The sequence below is a fragment of the Myotis myotis genome, unplaced genomic scaffold (assembly GCF_014108235.1).
Source record: "Myotis myotis isolate mMyoMyo1 unplaced genomic scaffold, mMyoMyo1.p scaffold_m19_p_2, whole genome shotgun sequence".
In the NCBI taxonomy this organism is placed as follows: domain Eukaryota; kingdom Metazoa; phylum Chordata; class Mammalia; order Chiroptera; family Vespertilionidae; genus Myotis; species Myotis myotis.
The window spans coordinates 19974558-19998127 of record NW_023416324.1 but is presented as its reverse complement, the minus strand read 5'-3'; the positions used below and the strand labels follow the sequence as shown (position 1 = coordinate 19998127).

At 45.3% G+C, this 23570-nt stretch overlaps 1 protein-coding gene across 10 annotated transcripts; it reads left to right on the top strand.

Moving 5' to 3' along the window:
• The first annotated feature begins 1977 nt into the window (after positions 1-1977).
• On the top strand, positions 1978-23206 carry AK2 (adenylate kinase 2). 10 transcript variants are annotated; one of them, XM_036349011.1, is made up of 9 exons: positions 7706-8439; positions 8556-8652; positions 9871-9934; positions 12075-12200; positions 13710-13820; positions 13949-14043; positions 18958-19030; positions 19925-20120; positions 21314-22307. In XM_036349011.1, exons 4-9 carry the CDS (start codon positions 12126-12128, stop codon positions 21418-21420), a joined length of 657 nt encoding a protein of 218 aa, XP_036204904.1. In that variant the 5' UTR covers positions 7706-8439; positions 8556-8652; positions 9871-9934; positions 12075-12125; the 3' UTR covers positions 21421-22307. The 10 variants fall into 10 exon arrangements, with proteins under 10 accessions (XP_036204911.1, XP_036204902.1, XP_036204903.1 ...); XM_036349012.1 differs by lacking the exons at positions 7706-8439; positions 8556-8652 and adding an exon at positions 2004-2141; XM_036349015.1 differs by lacking the exons at positions 7706-8439; positions 8556-8652; positions 9871-9934 and adding exons at positions 2004-2141; positions 3387-3431.
• Positions 23207-23570: the final 364 nt, after the last annotated feature.

Sequence of the window (23570 nt, the reverse complement as noted above, 5' to 3'; positions counted from 1 at the left end):
ACACTCATGCCCACCCACAAACAGGCTGCCTCTTTCTAGAAGACACCTTGCTTTCCCCATGGCCATCCCCTCAGGTTACCAGCTCACCTGTCTCCCTCCTTCCCCTGAAAAGCCTCAAGAATGAAGAAGGATCTTGACTCGGACATTGCGACCTCAATCCACCGCCCCCCTCCCCATCCCAACCTCCAACTGAATCAGCTGCCTTGTTAAAGGTCATGGACAAACCCGTTGAGGCCAATTCCAAGGGGCTTTTCTCAGTCCTCATCTTTGATTCCAGATTGTATTATTGTTCAGAAATATTCCCTGCTCCTACACTTGGGCCTGTCCCAGAGAGAGGAAGATATTCCTGGTCCCAGTGATTACAGTTGGACCATGAGACTTGCTGTGGCAAGTGAAATGTAAGTGCATGTGACCTGTGGCATTTTTAAAAATTGAATAAATAAACCCTGCATTTTGTGTATTAATGTGTAGTCATAGTTGCTTTTCCTCCTGGGGGCGGGGTGGGGTCCATGCCTGGTCAGCATCACTGTAGGGATTGCTGGTAGAGAAGGAAGGCTATCCTATGCCCCTTGCCGGAGCCCTGGGCAAACCTTGATAAACTCTGGTCTTCTTGGATTGAAGTGAATTTTGGCCACAAAGAAGCTTCCTCCAGGGAATATATGCTTGCTTTCCCACCCTCACCCCAACCCCCGTGAACCCTGAGCTCATGAACCCCAACCCTCATGGCACCACCTTGTTCTTCCCAGCCTTGTGACTCTGTCTCTGTGTGGCTTTGGACTGGCCTCTGCAAATCTTCCTGAAAAATGGCCATAACAAGTCCTGCCCCTTCCAGGGCAGGCTCCTCGTGGAATGAGGGACAGGGTGGAGATGAGGAACGGATGTTAACTCATTTTGTGAGAGGAGGTAAAATAGAAGAGACCAAGCTGATTCCCGGGACGTGGAAAACGAGTTACTCTGAGCCTGTGGGGAAACATGACTGTTTCACAATCACACTCTGGACTAGAGGTCCAAAGGGGCCCTTGGGGCTGCTCTTGCCAGAGTTTCAGGGGTTGTTGCTTCATAGGGGGTATGGATGAAACGTTTACACCCCAAAAAGCTGCAGAAACGATTTCTCTGTCCAAGAATGGTCATCTCTTTTGAGAAGAAAAAAAAACAACAAGAAAAAAAACCAACTACCTTTCCCTGACTTAAAAAGGTCATTTTCTTATTATAAAAGTAATGTCTGTTTATTCTAGAATTCATTATAGAACTTTTTGAAAATATAAAAATGCCCTAAGAAGGGGAGAAGTTCATGTAATGACACTATAACTATCAAATGAAATTGGGGTTTTGTTGTAACTGCAATTTTGTTTCCTGTTTGATGAACATCTTTCCATGTGATCAAATATCGTGGGGACTGAGGGATTAGGGGGCAGGGGGGATTCCAGTATACAAATTTGTTACCATGTATTTCAGCAATTTCTTATTGTTGAACATTTGGGATATTTCCTTTGTTTTTTTGTTAGTGTTTGGACTTTGGGGCTATTGTAAGTGCTACAATTAGCATCTTTGTTACACAAGTCTATACATATCCTTGATTATGTCCTTTAAGTTCCTGGAAGTGGAACTGCCGGACCAAAGGATGTTTGATACAAATTGCCAATTTGTCTTCTAAAACTGATTTCACCATTTACACTCCCACGGGCGATTTCATAGGAATCGCGGGAGCTGCCGGCGCCTTTAACTGTCAAAAAGCCTAAACCAGAACTACTCCCAGGGGCCCTCTTGCCTGGCTTCACCTTTTCCCCGCCCACTCGGCACACCCGCCGCGAGCTCCACCCCCTTCGGTTTACGAGGGCCCACCCCTTCCTCACTCCTGCCGCGTGGTTGGTAGCTTAAAGTGTCCGTCGCGCTCAGGGGCGGGAAGAAGAGACTGACAGACGTGAAGACGGGCCAGTGTGAGCGGCGAGCGGGCCGTGCGTGCGTGCGTGCGTGGCGCGCTGGCCTGGAAGCGCTGGACCTGAGAAGTGTGCAGGCGGTTACAGCGGGAGGCTTCGGCAGCCATGGCTCCCAACGTTCCCGCGGCCGAGCCGGCCCCAGAGAGTCCTAAAGGCATCCGGGCCGTGCTGCTGGGGCCGCCCGGGGCCGGCAAGGGCACCCAGGTGAGCTGAAGGGCCGCGCTTGACGGCAGAGCCCTGGGGACCCCAAGGTCAGGGCAGCTGGCGGTCCGGATGGCCCCAGCGCTGGGCCGCGGGCTGACTCCCGGGGCGCTCTGGCCCGCAGGTGGATGCTGGCCAGGCTTTGGGAGGGCGGGGGGGCCCAAATTGGAGGTCGGGGAAGTGTGAGTTAGGATGAGCGTTCTTGAGGGACCCAGGCTTGAGGTGTGGAGGTAGGAGGGCCAAAGACTGATTGGATCTCGTAAGGAGTTAGAAGCTGAGCCGGTTTGAAGGGTAGGGCGAGCCCTGGGCTGAGACGTCTAGATTGCAGCCCGAGTGGTGGCAGGGACCCCGGACGCCCTGCTGCTCGGAAGTGAGTTGCCCAGGGTTACGTTCCAGGCACGGGATAGGGGATCGTTTCTTATAATGATTAATGCCTGAAGGCGGCGGGGCACCTCCAGCGCTGGGGGCAGAGTGGGAGCTGGCATGTGCTGATTGTGCTGCTGCTGAGAGGAGGGAGGTAGACCCGCGTGAACCAGTGAAGCTGGGGGTTAAGAAGGGGGGATGGGAAAGGGCACCTCAATCTACAGGTAAGAAAACAGGCCCCGAGAGGTCAGGTGGCTGGCTTTCCGACGTTAGCAAAATTGACTTAATGGAGCCTGGAACCATGGGGCTCCACGTAATTGGAGTCTGAAGTTACCTCTGCCCTAGCAGACTGTGGGGCCTCACTCGGTGTCTGGGGTGGAATGGGCCTAGAGATCAAGGTTGGGATTTATGATCTTATTTAGGATTTGGAAGCCCATTGGTTGGATTAGCAACCCTTCGGCCTAGGGTCTGGCATTACTCCCCTCCCCCACCCCGGCCCCAGGCTCTTGCTGCTAAATGAATGGGGTTCTGGGGACTGCTCTGTGCCCACTCTTCTCTTACTGTACTCGCAAAGTCTTGTAAACAGACCATCTTGTCTTACTCATTTTTGGGACCCCTGTGGCACCCAGCACATTACTTGGTACTTGATGGGGATGCTGGAAATGGATGCATACAGGTTCATGTGGATGATGAGAAGGGACGTCTGGGAGATTCAGTTCATTTCTGGGATTTTGCTTTTTAGCTCCGGATACTAGGTCAAGAAGGACCACTTAACCTTTTTTTCTTATTAGCCAGAGCTGATTGATCCTTGGAACTCACTGTTGCCTAATCCACCTGTCCTTAATAACACTGCAGTCTCCTCTTTCCTGTTGCTACCACCCTCAGCTATTAGGTAACCTGTCGTCTTAGAAGACTCTGCAGATTTTTGCTGTGAGTATAAACAGGGTAGCTCAAAGGCATTGGTTATTATTTTTCCTTAGTTCATATTGAAGTTAATAATTTCAGTAGTGGTGAAATGGATAACCCAGCCCAGTGCTGGGACAGTGGCTTTATAGTCTAGCAAACTTTGTAACTTCCAAACCTCAGTGTTCTCACAGGAAAAGTAGGTCCCCTACCTTACTACCTTACTCATTTAGATAGAGCAGTGCCCATGTAGATAGACCAAAACGAGGATCTTGGAAGATAATTTTATATGTGTGTGTAGAGCACCTATAGGTACCTAGATGACAACCTGGCACATAGTAGGTATTCAATAGTTATTGACTCCCTCCTCTTAGTAACACATCTCCCCACCCTCCCAACTCAGATGTATTTCAGTATAAAGGATGATGTAGTCAGAAAGAGTTGAAGAAAATTATGAGCTGATATGTAAGGGTGCAGATATGTGGGTGTTGGTCAGAGGCTTTGTGGAAGTAGAGCAAGCATGCTTGAAGTAGAGAGATGTAATTAGAGCTGGGACTTGAAGGAAGGGTAAGATTTACATGAGTTACCCTATACAGCTTTTCATAATTGGAACAATAGGTGGTTGTAGTTTTATGGAATTAAAAAAAAGTGTTCATAAATCAGAGGTTGCGAAGTGGCAGCCTACAGCAGCATTTAGCCTGCAGGTGCTCCCTAACTTTATTATGAAGTTTGAATACACAAAAGAAGACAGGATGGTATAATGAGCCCCCATACACCCATTATCCAGCCTTAATCACCATAAGCTGGGGGCCATTCCTTCCCCATTTACTCTCCCTTCTCAAATTATTTTAAAGCAGCACCCAGACATTATATCATTTCATTTGCAAATATTTCAGTGTGTGTCTCTAAAAGATAAATTATTTTTTGTAAACAAGCACAATATCCCCTTAAAATATTAACAATTTTTATTAGTAGTCAATGTTCACATTTCCCTTTGTCTCACAAATGTGATCATTGTAAGTCTTAATTTACAGCTTTCCTCCTAGCTTTGTTTGTTTGTTTGTTGCAGGTTAGTTTTGTTGTTGTTTTTGCAGTTTTTTTGTGGGAGAAACTGAGTTGTTTGTCCTGGGAGTGTCCCTTTTTCTGGGAATTTTTTATTGTATCTCCATGGCATATTTAACATCTTCCCCTTTCCTCTCTATTTCCTGTGAATTGGTAGTTTAATCATACACTTACCAAATCTGAGTTCAGTTTCGTAGCCCACCTAGATCACAGGTGGTGCTGTGCTGTGCATTAGGAGGCACATCAGGTCTACTTGTCTCTGATGATGCCGGTTCCAGAATTCATCGTGGATGGCAAAATGGTGGTGTTCTAATTATATCATTCTCTTTTTGTTTATTAACTGAAATGCTTCTGTAAAGAGAAACTTCCCACCTGCTATTTGGTATGGTTTGTATAGAAAAGGCAGAATAAATGCTTGCTTTGTTCCTTTTTCAATTAATTTTATTTATTGATTTTAGAGGGAGAGGAAAGGAGAGAGAGAAACAGAGACAGAGAAACACTGATTTGTTGTTCCACTTATTTATGCATTAATTGGTTGCTTCTTATATGTGCCCTGATCAGAGATCAAACCTGCAACCTAGGCATATCAGGACAGTGCTCTAACCAATGGACCTATCAGCCACGGCTCTGATTTATTTATTTGTCAACTTTCAAAATAATAAGTTGAGCCCTGGCCGGCGTGGCTCAGTTGGTTAGAACATCATTCTGTATGCCGGAAGGTGGCAGGTTCGATTCCTGATCAGGGTACATACCCAGGTTGCAGGTTCAGTCCCTGGTCTGCAGCTTGCAAGGAGGTGGCCAGTTGATGTTTCTCTCTCACATTGATGTCTGTCTGTGTGTGTCTCTCTCTCAAATAAATAAAATAAGTTGACCACACAGAGTTTTCAGTTGTGGAATTTCAGTTAATATCCAGAGCTCTAGTTTCTCTTGAGAAGTCAGATCTGGGGGCTCTGGGCCTCCAATCCGGCCTGGCATGCAGTTGAATGGTGAGGCCGCTTTGGGTGGCTCATGTGCGCTGTGGTCCCCTGCAGAGTCCTCTGCCCTGCTTGCTTACATTTGCCCCACTTCATTCACTTGCATTGCCTGCCTGGCCCCTATTGGTAAATGTTTGCAGGGTTTTTTTTTGTTTTTTTTTTTTTAAATATATTTTATTGATTTTTTACAGAGAGGAAGGGAGAGAGATAGAGAGTTAGAAACATCGATCAGCTGCCTCCTGCACATCTCCCACTGGGGATGTGCCCGCAACCCAAGTACATGCCCTTGACCGGAATCGAACCTGGGACCTTTCAGTCCGCAGGCCGACGCTCTATCCACTGAGCCAAACCGGTTTCAGCTTTTGATGTAAAATCTTTACCCTAGGTTTGTGCCTAGTACCTACTCAGTAATGTTTGTTTTCTTCCCACGAGTACATCTTTATATACCTGCATAACTCATTCAATGTTTTTATGTTGGTGTGACTGAAATTAAATGTTTCCTATTAAAACTCTTTTTTAAAAATATGTTTTTAAAATTGATTTTAGAGAGAGAGAGGAAGGGGGAGGTGTATTTGGAGAGAAACATCAATGATTGGCTGCCTCTTGCACGCCCCCCCACTGGGGATGGAGCCTGCAACTGCAACTGGGGCAAGTGCCCTCCCTGTTCATGGGTCGGTGCTCAACCATTGAGCAACACTGGCCAGGAACTGCCTACTTTTTCATCAACATAATGATGTTTAAAACATCTAGTATACGTGGGTTATTTTATTTAAATGACTTTACTTCCCAGTGTTCCTTTTGTGATTGGATGTTCCTACAGTGTGGCCAAAACACAGATGTGTTTTGTGTTTTCTTTGCCAGCCCCTCTTCACATTTTTTTTCATGTGTCCAATCTATACCAAATGAAGGCCAGGCACACTTAAGCAATTAGTTATCATCTTGCAAGTCAGGCTGTCAGTTATGTCCATGCAGTGACACTCATTTCCCCTTTTACAGTTAGAGAAACTGAAGTTCAAAGTGCTTGTCCTCTATGTGACATAGCAAATACTTGGCAGATCTTGTACCTGCATGACTCAAGAGCTCCTGCTCTCTCTGCTGCTATCTGCTGCCCTGGGTTAGATTTTTCTCCCGCCCTATGCGTGTTTTGTTGGATACGTCTCGTGCTGAAGATGGAGAGAGCAGCCCTTGCCCTGGAGGAGGGGGTGTAATATACAAAATAGCCACCCTTTGCTCGATTATGTAAGACTCCTGGCCAAAGACTTTGCATGTGTTCTATTATTTAAACCCACAACCCAAGAGGTAGGTCCTGTTATCCATGCCTTTTTACTGGTAAACTGAAGCCCAGAGGCTGTATCCTCCCCCAAGATGCTCATAAAGTAGTGAGGGCAGGATTTGAACTCTGATTCTTGAGCAGCAGAGTCACCACCTTACATTGTCACTATTAGTCAAGGTATTGGGGCAGAAGTGAACATTCATGCAAACAATACATGCTAGTGCAAAGTCCCATGTGGGAAGGGGCAGGTGAGTGACTAGGTTAGTTCAGGATTAGATCAAGAACTAGAATTTGTTGACAGTCTTCTGTTCTTCCTCCTACCCACTCAGTGATTTTGGTAATAATATCCCCAATTTATAGACAAGGAAACAGCCTCAAAGAATCTCTTGCCTAAGGTTACATGGTAAGTTAAGAGGCAGAGCTGAAATTCAAACACAGGTTTCTATGCTTTTTAAAAACTTTTTTAATTGAAGTATTGGGTGGGGTGGGAACTGGGTGGAGAGGAGTTATGGGGGGTGGGGGAGAGGAACAAATGTAATAATCTGAACAATAAAGATTTAATTAATAAAAAAAAATTTTAAAAAACTTTTTTAATTGAAGTATTATCTAGAGAGACAGGTGCAAATGTCATAAGCAAGCAGCTTGATGAAATTTCACCATGTGAATGAATGTACTTGTGTAGCTTAGACCCATAAGCAGAAAACAACATTGCCAGGTCTATAATGTCCTCCTGTGCTCTCTTCCAGACACACACACTTTCCCAAGGACAGCCACTAAGGCTCTGGGTTGTGATTTAACAAGGCCATGTAGCAGCGATTTTCGACTGGTATACCGCAATACCCGACTAGTCGGGCACTGACCTCTTTTCCCCTAGATTGTCATATTTTAAAAATGACAGCCAACACAAGAGCCATCTGGTGTGAATGAATCAAATGTCAGTTGGGCAAAAAATATATCTTTTAGTATACTGCAGAATTTTAGTAATTTTATGTGTGCCACGAGATGAAAAAGGTTGAAAATCACTGCCATATAGCATCATGGTTAAGAGCTAGGGCTCAACAGTCTTGAGGCCTGTTGCTAACTATTATTATTAGCTACGTGATCTTGGACAACTTAGCCTCTGAATATCATTTGTAAAATGCAGATAAAAATAATTCCTACCTCATGGATTTGTAATGTATTATGGATACTAAATACCATAAAACAACACATGGAAAAATTGCTTGGCATGTTGTAAACTCAAAGTTTGCTGATGTTAAGACTTCTTGGAGGAAGAAGGGATAATTGGGTGGGAGAGATAAGCTCAGAATTTGACTACAGGGAAGGATAGAGGTTAGACCAGTAGGGGGAAGGGAAAGGGTATTCCTGCATAGAGAGGAGCTTTGAGCTAATGTCCATGGAGAGACTTATTTTATGTCTGAGAATTATACAGAGAGCAGCTGTTTGCAGTGGTGCAGGGAATACAGAATGGGATTTGTGGGGGTAAATTTGAAGAACTTTGGGGGTTTAGAAAGTTGATTGTGGAGGACGCTGAGTGCTAGGCTAAGATATATGGACTTCCCCATTGCACTGGGGAGACGTTGATGCCTCCTGAATGTGTGTGTTGGGGGTAGAGGAATGGGGTGGCGTAACATTTCCAACAGTGTCTTAGGAGATGATTCTAGCTACATATGCAGGAACCTTAGAGATGGGAGCCGAAAAAACTGGAGTCAGAAAGATGTCACAAGTAAGTTTGAGATTAAATCAAATCTGAACAACTGTTAGCTTCCCTTTATTTCCCTAAATGCCAGGCACTGTGCTGGATGCTTTTGCATATATAATCGTATTAAATCCCCACAACAGCTCTGCAGATGGACATGGTTGTCTGTATCTAGGGATGAAGAAACTGAGGCTTTAAGAAGGCTGCATTACTTGTTCCAGGGGATACAGTGAGTAAACTGTAAGTCTGGTGCCCACCCAAGATCTGTCCCACTGTAAAGCCCAGTCTTGCCCCCACTCCCCCAGGGCTTCACAGACTGTGGGCATCAGCATCCCAACACACTCAGTCATAAACTTTAAGGGTGGGCCTGGCTTTGTATTTTTAGCAAGTGCCCCAGATGATTGTGATAACACACTGAAGCTTGAGAGCACTAAAGCTACTGTTCTGCCTCCCTATTGGCTTTAGCCATTGTTACCCACGCCCCCCTCCCACAGTCCACCCCCTTCCCCACAGGGTTCTCATAGAGGTGATGGGCCTATTTCTCAGACTCGGCAATGGTCCATGGATTCAATTCCCGGTCAGGGCACATGCCCAGGTTGTAGACTCAGTCCCCAGTGAGGGGTGTGCAGGAAACAGCCGATCACTGCTTCTCTCTCATTATTGATGTTTCTATCTCTCTCCCTTTCCCTTCCTCTCTGAAATCAATAAAAATATATTTTTAAAAATACAGGTTCTCAGGCCCCACATTAAAAAATCAGAATCTGCATTTTAGAAGCACCCTCTCTCCATGGCCCTGCCTTGTGATTTGGAGTAGCATTACTCTAAAGCAGCGGTTCTCAACCTGTGGGTCGCGACCCCTTTGGCGGTCGAACGATCCTTTCACAGGGGTCGCCTCAGACCATCCTGCATAGTAGATATTTACATTATGATTCATAACAGTAGCAACATTACAGTTATGAAGTAGCAACGAAAATAATTTTATGGTTGGGTCACAACATGAAGAACTATTTAAAGGGCCAGAAGGTTGAGAACCACTGCTCTAAAGTGAAAGCTTGAAGTGTGAGGGGAATATGGTAAAGTTATTTCATCAAGCTTCTTCTGTAGTTTGCAAGTAAAGAGTAATACAGAGAAGAGCCCTGGCCAGTGTAGCTCAGTTGTTGTGCATCATCCTGTGCACTGAAAGGTTGCCAGTTCGATTCCCAGTCAGGGCACATGTCCGGTTATGGGCTCAATCCCTGGTAGGGGATGTTCAGGAGGCAGCTGATTGATATTCTGCTCTCATATCAATGTTTCTCTATCTCTCCTTCTCCCTTCTTCTCCCTCTAAAAAGCAATAAAAATATGTTTTTTTAAAAAGAGTAATGTAAAAAAAAGACATGAAAGGAGGTCTTTTGTTTACTGAATGCCTACTGTGTGTCTGATGTTTTGGGTACCTTATTTCATTTTATCCTCACAACAGCTCTAAGAAGTAGATGTTATCCATAATCCCATTTGACTGATGAGGAAACTGAGATTCTAAGAAGTTAAGTAACTAGCCCAAGGTCACACAGATATTGAGTGCTTTAGCCAGGATTCAGGTGCAAATATGTCTGACTCCAAAGTCTGAGCTCTTTGCAGCCCATGACCCTGACTCCCTTGCGGCAGCAGGGAATAAAGAGTTAGTCTGCAACGACATATTCCCTATTGGAGCATCCTTCCCTGTAGCTGTAGAATCCAGGCACCTGGAACAGCCCAGAAGAGTCCTGTAGTTTGGGGGTGAGGGGGTGAGGGTGGATACAAATAACAGTTAGGTTTTGTGCTGCTGACAGCACTTTTCTGGTGTTTTCGTCAGCCTTTCCCCTTGAACAAGCCTGACCTTCACACTTTTCACCCAAGTTAATTCAACAACCAAGGAGAAGATTGGCAGACAAGCACAGTTCTCTGGGTGTGTGGCCACTGGGCCAGTCTGGAAGACCAGAAGGTAGAGGGTCCTGACCTTCATTTGTTTTCCAGAGCTTTTAACAACTCACTTGGGTTCTGTTTTGCTATGAAGTTATTTTTTTTTTTAATATATTTTATTGATTTTTTACAGAGAGGAAGGGAGAGAGATAGAGAGTCAGAAACATCGATGAGAGAGAAACATCGATCAGCCGCCTCCTGCACATCTCCCACTGGAGATGTGCCCGCAACCCAGGCACATGCCCTTGACCGGAATCGAACCCGGGACCCTTCAGTCCGCAGGCCGACGCTCTATCCACTGAGCCAAACCAGTTCCGGCTGAAGTTATTTCTTTGCTTGAACTGAATCATTCCATGAATCACAAACCAGAATTTGCTGCATTGAGTCCCATCTATTAAGTTTTTATTATGTGCACCTACGAAAACCCGCAGTAACTGGTTTGAACAAGGATCCAAGCCTACTTTTTAAACAAAACAAGTGAGCCAGAAAGCTAATTATTAAGCTCCTTGAATTGAAGCTATTCTTCATGAGTTCTGCAGTTTTTTTGTTTGTTTTGTTCACAACCAGTGTTGAACCGTCCAGGGTCTCCTGTTGTTCTGGTCTTCAATGTGACATGTAGTCCACCAAACTATGAGCTCACAGAGGACAGAATCTCTGTCTCCTATTCATCTGTTTCCTTGGCTCCCAGGAGGGTTCTTGGAAGAGACATCAATATGATGAATGGGTAAATTCATTTCTGTAAAAATGAATATGGGCTTAGGTCAGGGGTTACAGTCATGGCTAATGTTCACTGAGCACTTACTATGAGCCTGGCCCTGCATATGCTGAAATGTGTATAATCTCATCAACCCAGTGGTGTGGGTACTATTACCATCTCCAGTTTACTTAGAGGAAATTTGAAACATAGAAAGGTGATATAATTTCTCTCAAGTAACATATCTGTCTAGTCATTGGCAGGCCTGAAGTCTGAAACCCAGGTCATTTGACTCTCAAGCCCATGCTCTTAGCTAAAGGGCCTTACTGCCTCCTAAAACTAACAAGTGCTTACTGTTTTTCAATGCTCTTTGTATATATTTCATCTGATCCTCACAGCTACCTTCCTTGATGGAGCCTTTATGCCTTCATTTTTAAACAGATGAGGAAATTGAGCCTCGGGGAGGTTAAGTGATTTGGCCAAGATAATGCAGCTACCTAGTGCCAGGGAAGGGGAAGAACTGTCTGCCTGGAGGAAACTGTGTTTTTCACCTTGCCCCGGCTGCCTCTAGGGCCAGTGGCCACAGCACTTGACAATCACACATTCAATCCTTTGGCAAATATTCATTCAACACATTACATGCCAGGCATTGTGCTTTATATACATGAACCCAAACTTCACAGTAACCATGTGAAGTATTGATACTACTTTTTTTATTCTTCCCATTTGTAATGGGGAAACTGAGGCTGATCTGTCACTAATGTATCTAGCAGAAGGAGTGAAAATAGCTAATATTTGTGATAGCGTTTTATGTGCTAGGTGCACTGCTTTAAGTACTTTACATGTATTATATCATGTCAGTATATGTTAGACTATACTACAGGTACTTTTATCTCTGTTACAGGTAAGGAAATTCGCATTTGCCAAAATTCACACAGCCAATAAGTTCCAGGGTCAGGTTCATACCCAGGAAGTCTGACTCTAGGGCCTGCAGTGGTAACTGGATTTTGATTTTTGTTTTCCCTCCACAGGCACCCAAATTGGCCAAAAACTTCTGTGTCTGCCATCTGGCAACTGGGGACATGCTGAGGGCCATGGTGGCTTCTGGCTCAGAGCTAGGGAAAAAGCTGAAGGCAACTATGGATGCCGGGAAGCTGGTAGGTTGGTGGTACCATTGAACGTTGATATTCCCCAGAGTCTAGATCTGCACTGCCTCCTGTGGTAGCCACTAGTCCCAGGGAGCTATTTAAATTCAATTTCACGTAAAAGCCAGTTCCCCAGTCTCACTTGCCACATGTCATGCATTTGCTCGCCAGCACAGATACAGGATGTTTCCATTGCTAGAAAGTTCTGTTGGACAGCCCTGTGCTCCAGGGCGTTTGAACAAACTGGCACATCATAGGAACTTTTAGAGCAGCAGGTTACTTGGTTTGTTCTGAATTTGTGGCACTTATTTTATTCACGGTATTCTGGAGGTTCCTCTGTGCTGATGCAATGTGTAATATACCCAATTTTTAGGGCCAAAAATGAAACTGTCATCACTAGGCCAGAACTCAAGGATGTGTTAAAGAAAGGAGTTAGGAGCCACAGGGTGGTTTTAATCTACGTTTGTAACTGTTCTCTGTCACTATCAGAGGAATTGCTTTTGACAGATGTAGTCCTTCCTGTTTGGGAGATAGAATAGTATTTTCTCTTGTTTCTAGTCCAGTTAATCTGATTGGACAAATACAATCTGATATTTACTAAATCTTTGATTAGTGCCAGAGCTTAATTGTAACAGTTATTCTGGGACATGGCTTCTGCAAATCACCTTTAGAAGTCATATTTTGCTTGGTCCTCTGGCCTTTTTATATCTTATTTAACATGGAAGGGAAGGTGCTGAACTTTGCCTCCATTCCCAAATTGATACTTCCTGTCAGGCTTTGAGATTCAGTGCCGGTATGGAATGGTACCCCTGACCACCTGTCCATTTGCCCGTTTGCTTCCAGCTTTCCTTTCATGTCAGTGAGGCCCTGTCAAGCTAGAAAGCTAGCTATTCTGGACTTTGGGTCTTGGCAGAAGATCCTGTACTGAGAAAAAGTTGGGATGTGGCAATGAGATTACTTATCTCCAACCTTCACTTCGTTGCAAAGCTTACACTTTGTCCCCAAGTTCACAGCTGGTCCCGGGAGATAAGAGCATTAGCTACCAAGATGGGCAGTCGTCACTGTAATACTAGCAGGGAACCTTTTCTCTGAAGGCCCAGGAGGAAAACCAGTCTTTGAAAGCTGGGAGGGGACCTCATTGGGGTTTTCACAAAGGCTCAAAGGTGTGTTGGGCTGGCCTCCTCAGCTCCTTGGTGCCAACCCAATCTTGCCAATCAGTGAACTTCTCTGTTGTGTCATGTCCAGGGTGGCCCAGGTCACTTTACTGTGAGCCTAATCAAGATTGGGAAACAGGAAAGTTGGAGCCTTTCTGCATTCTGGTCAACCCCCACCATCTCCTGCAGTCATCAGGTTATATAGACACAAACTTGTGACCCTGCAATTGGGTTAATGTCACTTAGTTCAGTGGTTGCCAACCTTTCAGACCTCATGGACCACCAGTGGCCCACGGACCACCGGTTGGCGACCACTGACCTAGTTTTATGGATTTAAACCCAAGGCTATTTTGTCCTTGACTTCCAGGTGAGTGATGAAATGGTCGTGGAACTCATTGAGAAGAATTTGGACACCCCTCCATGCAAAAATGGTTTTCTTCTAGACGGCTTCCCCCGGACTGTGAGGCAGGCAGAAATGGTGAGTGGGTTTGTTTTGTATCACCACTGCATGATAATGAGCTCTGGCCCTTAATCTCTTAATTCCTTTGAGGGAAATGGGTCTGATCAAGCTCCGGTAGCTTAGGTGGGACACACACTCTTTTACAGCTTGACGACCTCATGGAGAAGAGGAAAGAGAAGCTTGATTCTGTGATTGAATTCCGCATCCCAGACTCCCTGCTGATCCGGAGAATTACAGGAAGGTATTTGTCCCTAGAAGGTCCCTTCTTTTCATGCTTCTTCAGAGATTCGTCAGACCATGGGAACTGCTCTTGCCTAATCCCAGTCATGAAGCTTAATGCCATTTCAACTCAGATTGATTTTATTTGGTGATATCTGCTGAGGTGGTGATGGAATGGGATGTGGAAAGAAGAGTAAGGGATTTGAAGTCAGACAGCATCTCAGTCCTGTCACCCTTTTACTCTGATTCTAGGCAAGTAACTTAACCTCTCTGAGTCTGTTTCTTCATATTTAGAGTGGGGTTAATAATACCTGTTTGAGGAACTACTGCGCATGTTATCTATATATATAAAAGCCTAATATGCAAAGTGTCCTCTCGGGAGTTTGACCAACCGAGAGTTCAATCAATCGCTATGACGTGCGCTGACCACAGGGGGGCAGTGCAGAACAAAGGGAGGCCGCAGCTGGCAGCCACTAAGCACCCTACCTGTGCACAAAATTCGTGCACTGGGCCTCTAGTGTAACATATAAAGTGCATCATTCAGAGCCTTGCTTACAGTAGGTGCTTAAGAAGTGCTAAATTCTTTCCATGTATACCTCTGTTTTAATGCTTTTAAAAATCTGATTTCAGTTGGAATTGCCATACCTTGCTGTAGGGTTTTTATTAATTATACAAGTAATATGACCATCTACACAAAGTTTAGAAAATGAAGGGAAATTTTGCTCATCATACAGCCACTGTTGCCAAAACCACTGTTATTTTGTGTTTGTGCATGTCTTGTTTTAAAGTGCTTGTTTCTCTATCGTAGTCAACATTGAACACAAATGCACTGCATCCAAGCGAGTTGGTTCTGAAAGATCGCAGGCAATTTCCTCTGTCCTGTTTTACTAATCACTCTGCCGTCTCCTTTGTGTCTCCCAGAAATATGTTGAAAGCTCTCAGCCACTAATAGATCCTCCCACCCCTTTTTTATTGTGGGCTTTAGCTTTTATATTCCGTGGCCATTTTAATGGAATCTCAGGAAGGTGGTCAGCATACGTCATGGAACCAGACATCCATGACCATTATTTTTATTTGCTGTATGATTTTTCATGGATGAACCATCATTTACTTTATTGTTTCCTTATTGTTGTACATTTGTGTTTCTTCCAGTTGTTCACTTTTAAGTTGATGCTGTGATCATCATAATTCATGTAAATTCTTGGATTTAATTAAGGGGAAGCTGTTTTCTTATTGTAAATTTTATTACTCTGATTTCCTAATGAGGTTGAACATTGTTTCCATGTGTCTGCAGTCCAGATCTTCAAGGAGAGAGGCAGGCATGTAAACAGACAGCAGAGTGCATGATACAGGTGGTTTCCTGTAAGGTTATATTAGACACAGTGGAATCATCTTACGTTAATTTTCTTTTCAAGCGTCCAGGTTTCCTGTTCCTAGCTCTTCCATGGGCTCCTTCAATACAGGAACTTTTCTTTCTTTGAACCCCCACTGGCACAGGGTAGACAAAGTTGATACAGTGGTAGGGTTGATAAGATGGGACATACCAGGCCTGGGGTCCCTCGTATGCAAAGCAAATGTTAATAGTAATAGGTGACATTGGGGACCTTTAATTCATTCGGGCCAGCTTCTTGAGTGCCTGCTTTGTGCTCAGCACAGTACTAGACTCTGGGGCAGGGAGCAGGAGAGGGTATAGAACAGTGGTTCTCAACCTTCCTAATGTCGCGACCCTTTAATACAGTTCCTCATGTTGTGGTGACCCCCAATTTCATGGTTACAAATTGAACATAATTAAAGCATAGTGATTAATCACAAAAACAATATGTAATCAAATATGTGTTTTCCGATGGTCTTAGGCGACCCCTGTGAAAGGGTCGTTCAACCCCCAAAAGGGGCGCGACCCACAGGTTGAGAACCGCTGGTATAGAAGAACAACAACATGCCCATCTTAGACCTCGGAGTTTACAAACCATACCTGAAACCGGAGCTGTTAGTGTAGTAGGAAGTCCAAGAAGAGAGTTTGGGAGGAGGGAGAGAAGGCTGCCTAGGAGAGGTGTATGTCAAACTTGACCTTCCTGGATAAAGAGAATTTTGTTGGCTTTCCCAAAGGGAGTAGAGGCCAGAATGAGTATGGGTTGGGGGAGGGACTCTAGCTGGGGTTGGTGGCAAGGGTCTGTACAGACTTAGAGGAATGGCCTGGGGGGCTGGGCAGTAGAATGAGTGCTGTTGGGAAGGGAGGGTGGGAGCTAGACTGGGGAAGGTCTGCCAAGGACGTGACAGAGTCAGGAGTCGTGGCATGTTCTTAAGCCACTAGGTATTGTGGCAAAAACAACATTCTAAGAACATTAGCTTGGTCCTGGCATACAGGCTAAATGGGGAAAGGAGAAACAGACAAGGACTCCACCTAGCAGCCTGACTGGCCCACATGTGAAGTGGAGGCTTTTAACTGGGCTTGGCTGGTTGGGGACAGAGATGCTGAAGAACAAACTACAGGGTGGTTGTAGAGGACGAAACAGAGAAGACTCGGTCTCTCAATTTGGAAGTGAGTGGTTTGGTGTGACCCCTCCCTCGCAGTGGAGGAAATGGGCAGCCAGACTGTTGTTTCCAAGTTCCCTCCGCACGTTAGTGACAGAGCTGGCACCAGAGCCTGCTTTCTGCCTCCTGGAATTAAAAGTCAGGACCTAGTAGTTCATGTGGATCTTATTTAAATCTGACATGCTAAGGACCCCCTGTAGATATCCTCTGAATGAGCACAGACCTCACTTCTAATAAATTTATGAGTCATTATTTTATTTCTTGAATAAGTATGGTTGGTAGTTTGGGGTTTTAACCTATTCAGTGTTGGCTCTCTAGTATCCTAATTATCCTACCAGCTGGTTCTCTGGTATAATTAGCCTAATGTCTCCTACCGTCCCATTCTGTGGATGAGAATACAGGTGTCTGAAGTGCCGCACTCAAGGTCCCAGTGATTGCAGATTCCCAGCCCCGACCCCTCCACATCTTCACCTTCCCCAAGAGGCCAGGCTCTGTGACTCATAGAGCTGTTTTAGTCAGAACTTAAGACCAATTCCGTTTTGAGAATTTGGAGATTGGGCTTTCTCTTTTTCCTTTTAAGGAATGAGCCTTGCATTCCTCTTTAAATGATGTTTGTGAGTGGGGAAGGAGCACTATTGTTGTAACTGGAAGCTGAGGGAATGTGGGAGTGAGCAAGAGATGTAGAGAGGTGGACAGGAGAAAGTCGTGTTTATTGCCAGCTGGCTGCTCTGTGCCCTGTGCTCTCCAGAAAGTGAAGAAATACGGTCCACATCTCATGCCACCCCATTCCCAAAGGGAAAGCTAGATAAGCGGATCGGCCTGCACTCTCCCTCCCCTGGGTCTCCCACAGCTGAAATACAGGAGGGCCCATCCTCACCTTGCATGCTTGCAGTCACCGGCCCACTCAGTATAGATAATTTCTCTGCCATCACCTCTCCTCTCCCCAGTGCTATAAATGAACCACCTTATGCTATAAATGGACCACTTGACACCCCCCCCCCAAAAAAATGCGGTTATTGAAACAACATCATATTTTACACAGCTCTGAAGTCTAACACAGACTTTTCCTACATGATGAGCTGAGATATTGATCCCTTCGGCCATCAGAGCAGCAGGCAGGCCTGGGGAGGCCATACGTCCCCCGGAGGAGCAAGCACCTCGAGTACTGTATTTCTGTGCGTGTCAAGAGCTGAAAAATATTGGGACATACTGGTCTAATAGACCTTGAGGAGAGCTGCCATCAATTAAATAAGCAGCCCTAACCGGTTTGGCTCAGTGAATAGAGCGTCGGCCTGCGGACTCAAGGGTCCCAGGTTTGATTCCAGTCAAGGGCATGTACCTTGGTTGCGGGCACATCCCCAGTAGGGAGTGTGCAGGAGGCAGCTGATCAATGTTTCTCTCTCATCGATGTTTCTGGCTCTCTATCCTTCTCCCTTCTTCTCTGTAAAAATCAATAAAATATATTTTTTTAAAAAATTAAATAGGCAGACCTTGGTTGGCATGGACTTGGGAAACCACATGAGCTTGAGCAAGTGGGCCCTGGCTGCTGAGCCGTGTTTGGCCTGCCTCCTTCCCTTCTTAGGTTTCTGGGCTCCTGTGGCGTGGCCGCACCCAGTCAGGAACACAGGCATGTTGCCTAAGGGGCACAGCACAAATGTAGCTCCAGTGCCAAACACGTGCTGCTTCTTGGGCTCCTAATTCCATGGTTTATTCCATGGCTTGTTTAGTGAGTCGTTTTTCCCAGCACCTTGACTATTGCCCTTCAGTGGATGGGCTCGCTTTTACCTACGTGATCCCAAACGGTGCTGCTTCGTGTGGTGGTGTGTGCATCCATGGCACATATTTTCCCAGTAGCACCTTTCTGGATTTATAACCAAACTAGGTTAGGAAATAAGGTTGGTTTCTCTGTCCTCTGTCCCCCGTAGCATTTTACACAAATCTCTGTTAAGGGATTGTCTGGTTTAGTGTGGTTATTTATTTCCACATTTGCCTCCCGCACTGAATTAAGCACTGCTTGTGAGCAGGAAACTTGACTGGTTGCCCTGTGGCCCCTGGATTCAGCTTAAGGCCTGAATGGGACTAGGCACTTAGTAACAGTTGAATAAACGGGTGAATGGAATGAATGGCTGTGTGAGACCAGCACCAGAGTTCCTCTTTCAAGTCCTGAATTAGGTGGTTATACCAGCTCTTCAGCCAGACACTCATTTTCATGTTGGGTCAGAATAGAAAACACCCACTCAGGCATAAGCCCAGTATCTTCTTAAGCAAGAGTTGCCTCTAGCCGCGTTCTCTGCTGGGTTAAAGCCCTGCACCAGCTTCCCTGACTCTGCTCATCATCTTGAAGACCCCTGCAGTTCGGGATACTTTCGGGCCACCTGACTTGTGTTCCTTTGCTGTCTTTCAGGCTGATTCACCCCCTGAGTGGCCGTTCCTACCACGAGGAGTTCAACCCCCCAAAGGAGCCCATGAAAGATGACGTATGTAGCCTCAGGACAGGAAATTTCCTTTTCTTTCCCTCCCCTTTCTTTCTTTGCTTTTTTTCTTCTTTGTTTTTTCCACCTCCCCTCTGTGTCTTACCAGTATTACTAACTTAACCATGAGAAATATTAGTCACGTAAACCACATGGGCTGTTTAGTGAGTCGTTTCTCCAGCTGGTTTATTGCTCGACCTGGAGGTGGCTACCAGCGCCAGCTGTTTCCCAGAGCCCAGTTTGTACCTGCCTTTTGTCCAAGACAGCACCTTTCAGACACCACGGTAACCTAGATGGCCAATTAATTGGAGGGGCTGCTTGGAAGCCCAGAATCAGTCAGGGTGGAAAGGATAGTACTGGACAGAAGTTTGTTGACCTTCAGAAGAATGTCCTCTCTCTAGTGATTCTCCCGTGCCCTGCAGATTCAGAATATTTTGGCTGGAGACTGTCACATTCTTATGACAGTCTTTAATTGCTTGCAGGTGTAAAAGGGAGGGTCTCATACATATTCACTGTGTCATTTGCCATAAGTAGTCCATTTTGTATGTTTTAGAGCATGCAAGCAATAGTAAGAATTTCTTGTATTAACCCCTGTCTGTAAGACAAGTTCATTAGCTCACACAGATTTCAGTCCCATCATGTGTTCATTTTGTCACATTTCACATAGTAGTTCTACCATTCAGAGTTCTTTTGCACTTATTACTTTCAGATTGTTGATGGCTGACACTCTAGTAAAAACAGGAAATAGACAAATAAGATTATAATTGCTAATGCATCCCTGATTTTGATATGGTCTAGATTGTCTGTTTTTCCCTCTCATGGACTTTGGGATCAGACAGCAGCCCAAATCTGCATCTGGCTAACAGTCCCGGCCTTCCATTGTGCTCTTCCTGTTCTCAGATCACTGGGGAACCATTGATCCGAAGATCAGATGATAATGAGAAGGCCTTGAAAATCCGCCTGGAGGGCTATCACACGCAGACTACCCCGCTGGTGGAATACTACAGGAAACGGGGGATCCACGCTGCCATCGACGCCTCCCAGACCCCTGATGTCGTGTTTGCGAGCATTCTAGCAGCCTTCTCCAAAGCCACATGTAAAGACTTGGTTATGTTTATCTAATATTGGGTCTATAAAGGAATTTCTTTCTTCTTCCTATCCATGTTGAGGGAGAGGGTGGGAATGGCAGACCAGGCAGAAGGAAGGTTCCTCAAGCCAGCTAGAATATCATTTGATGAATTGATTAAAAACGCACTTGCTTGATGTATCTTTGGTGTATGTGCAACTCTCATCTCATCTGTATGTGTGTGTTGGTACAGGTATGTGTACACTCTCCTACTTTCTAAGTTATAGGTGAGGTGGCTTTCCCAGCTGTTTGCTTCTTTAGACATACTCTTGATTTGATTTCTTGACTAAAATAAATTAACTCAGATATCTGCCAGGTACCAATTCCCTGATATTTATTCCATCTCCAATAGCTGATTAGAAGTCCAACGTCAAGTGTAGTCAGGCAGGGCCCAAGTTCCTGGTGGCAGATTGTTTGCAGGGAATTCCACCTCTCTCCTAGCCCCGTGGTCGGCAAACTGCAGCTCGTGAGCCACATGCGGCTCTTTGGCCCCTTGAGTGTGGCTCTTCCTAAGCCTTAGGAGTACCCTAATTAAGTTAATAACAATGTACCTATCTATATAGTTTAAGTTTAAAAAATTTGGCTCTCAAAAGAAATTTCAGTCGTCGTACTGTTGATATTTGGCTCTGTTGACTAATGAGTTTGCCGACCACTGTCCTAGCCCATGGTGAAAAGCCTCATGAGTCCATGTATGGACAGGATTCATTGATTTCACACCCCCCCCCATATGGAAGTCAAAAGGTACTAAAATTACAGATTACAGAAATTAGTGGAAGAGGGTGTCACCAGAGAAAGAGCCAGGCCAAGCTGGGATATTTTTGTGGTCTGCATCATGGTTCTATAAAGTAGGGATCATTTGGGAACTGTGCTTGAAAACCAAATGTGGCCAAAGAATTAAACCAGATGACAGGTCCTTTTAAATTCAGAGTATCTTCTAAACACCTAGGCTAGGCATCTGAGAGCAGCCAGTCTGCTTCCTCCAAGTGGCTTTTATTTTTATTTTTAATTTTGCCTCTGTTTCCAAGGATGAACAGAACACTGATTTGGAGGTAGTCTCTTCTTGGATTCGTTTTGATTAGAATTTATTCAAACCCAGTCACTCTCCAGGATATGAAACTTAGATCAGATGTATACCTTTTAAACTCAAACCCTCTCCCTTCCAGATCCAATCCTTCGCCCCTTACTTCATGATGATGGTGGCCACAGACTCCCCAAGAAAAGATCACCCAAAAATAAAATCACCTATGACAGTAACCAACTTTATGCCTAACCTCAGCTCCCCAACTGTAAAGCATTTCCCGGGTTCCATACTGTGCCTTTTGGTCTCTGGTGTGATTCGTGGCAAATGGACAAATTAACAGCCTGCTGTGAGGGACCATGAAAGCCGCAGCCTCAGGAAAAACCATTAGAAAATCAGTGGCAGGTCCAGTAAATAATGCCTCCTGCCCTGGCATCATCTGCTGACTCAGTGCAGTGACTCTCAAGTGCCCAGTGCCCCCTGTCTGAACTCTCCTGCTCTCTTGGGACCACCAGGGGCTTGTCCTCTGCCTGGCAGCTGAACGTGGGTACGTGGCTGTCTTGCTTCTCTCTCTCTTTCTGGTTCGAGTGTCTGCTGGCTCTGCTCTTCCTTGTGTCCCTGCCTGTAAACTAACTCCGCCCAGTCTGGTGTGTGGTGTTTCTGGGAAGGAGTGAAACCAAAACTGTCAGCTGTCTGCAGGGAATGGGATCCTGGTCTGATTGAGGTGGCCTCGTGAATCTTGGAGTCTGCTCCACTCTGACTGGGGACAGTTGCAGGCACTTGGTCTCAAAGTTGAGGTCCTTGAATGTTTGTAACGTGCATGATCCTTGCTTCAGTATTTGTCATCCTTCCATATACATTTACCTGTGCGCGTACACACACAACACGTGTGTGTGATATTTGGGCTGTGGGTATAAACTAGATGTGGGGAATGTGTATGCCTTTTGGGGGGTGATTAGGATTCAATTTTTGCTTCATTTAATTCCAGAGCCTTAACCTCGGCAAGCATGAGAGCTTTCACCTGGCAAAGAAATGTCCGGTGTTTCATGCATTTGGTTGCTGGGGCGTGCATGCCAGCCTTCTCTGATGTTTACTTAGTTTTTAAAAACCCATTTTGTTCTCTCTTGTTTTCCTCTCTATTTCAGCCTAGTAGCAGAAGGCCAGGCGCGACTGCACCACTGCTCATCACCCCGCGGCGTGATCCCTGCTTTTAGGTGCTGGGGAGAGGGGAGGGGTGGTCAGGGGAAGGATGGAGAATCAAGTGTGGTGAAGGGCTCACGAAAAGCATTGGAAGGGCAGCAGTGTTGTAGGGAGGTGATTCTTTCGCATGTAGTAGGAGTCTTAAAGAGTATGTGTAATTAATTTTTGTAAAGACTGATTGAAGGATATAAGTAGAAATAAGGAGGTGCAGTACTATTTCTAAGGAATCAGTTTTTCATTTACTCTGGACTGGTAACAATGTTTTTTAAAGCCAGTTCCCTGAGACCTCAACTTTTATCTCAGAACCTCATGGGTTGTCCGCCCAGGAATGCAGGAAATCAAACTGTTGTCCTCTCTGTCCTATAACCAGGGACAGGCAGGGCTTGACTACTGACACTGGTTCCCCACACCCTGTGATCAAAAAATCATCTCCACATTTGAAAGAGATACAGGGTGTGCTCATCCTGGGGGCAGTGGCTCAGCAAAAAATGTTTACAGGAGTCATGGGGAGCGGGGACAGGCCGGTCTCACTCCCTTGCCGGCTTACCACTGATTTACCAGTCCACCTGCTCTCATGGGTGAGTGCTCAGCAACCACCCGATGTGTGCCACAACTCTACGCTCTTGCCTTCTTTCATCCACGGTGTGTGAAGGGGCCCTTCAAATAAATGAGCAAGTGTCCTAAGCAACATCATCCAAAGATTGTCCTTCCGGTCCTCACATCCTGTGACTGGGATCACTCGACAGCACTGTGATGTATTTTCAATGAGGTGCCTTTCTTAAAGACCAAATACTGCCTTGTTTGGCCCCTAAATCAATAAAGTATGTAAAAATTTGCATCCCCTGTTTTGGCTTTTTTTTCTTTTTTAGGGGATCTGGGCTAATAAAATGACATTGAATTCTGGATCTGGCTTGGAAGCCCTTCTTGTGCTCACTAGGAGCTGTGAGGTAGGAAGATCCAAGTATGTGCTCATAAGATGAGCCTGCACCCTCTTGACCTTTAGCTCATATGCAGGCTTTTCTTGTGCTTGGCACACAGGCAGCTTGTGCTTGGAGCTCTGGAGATGTACAACAAATCCCAGCCAATCATATACTCTGCTCCTGTTTGCTTGTGTGAAAAGAGACTGGTGATGATGTCTTCTCAGACTCGTTGGCATTAAATGAAGTTTATAAGGAGAAACTTTTTGACTTTCATGCAACCGA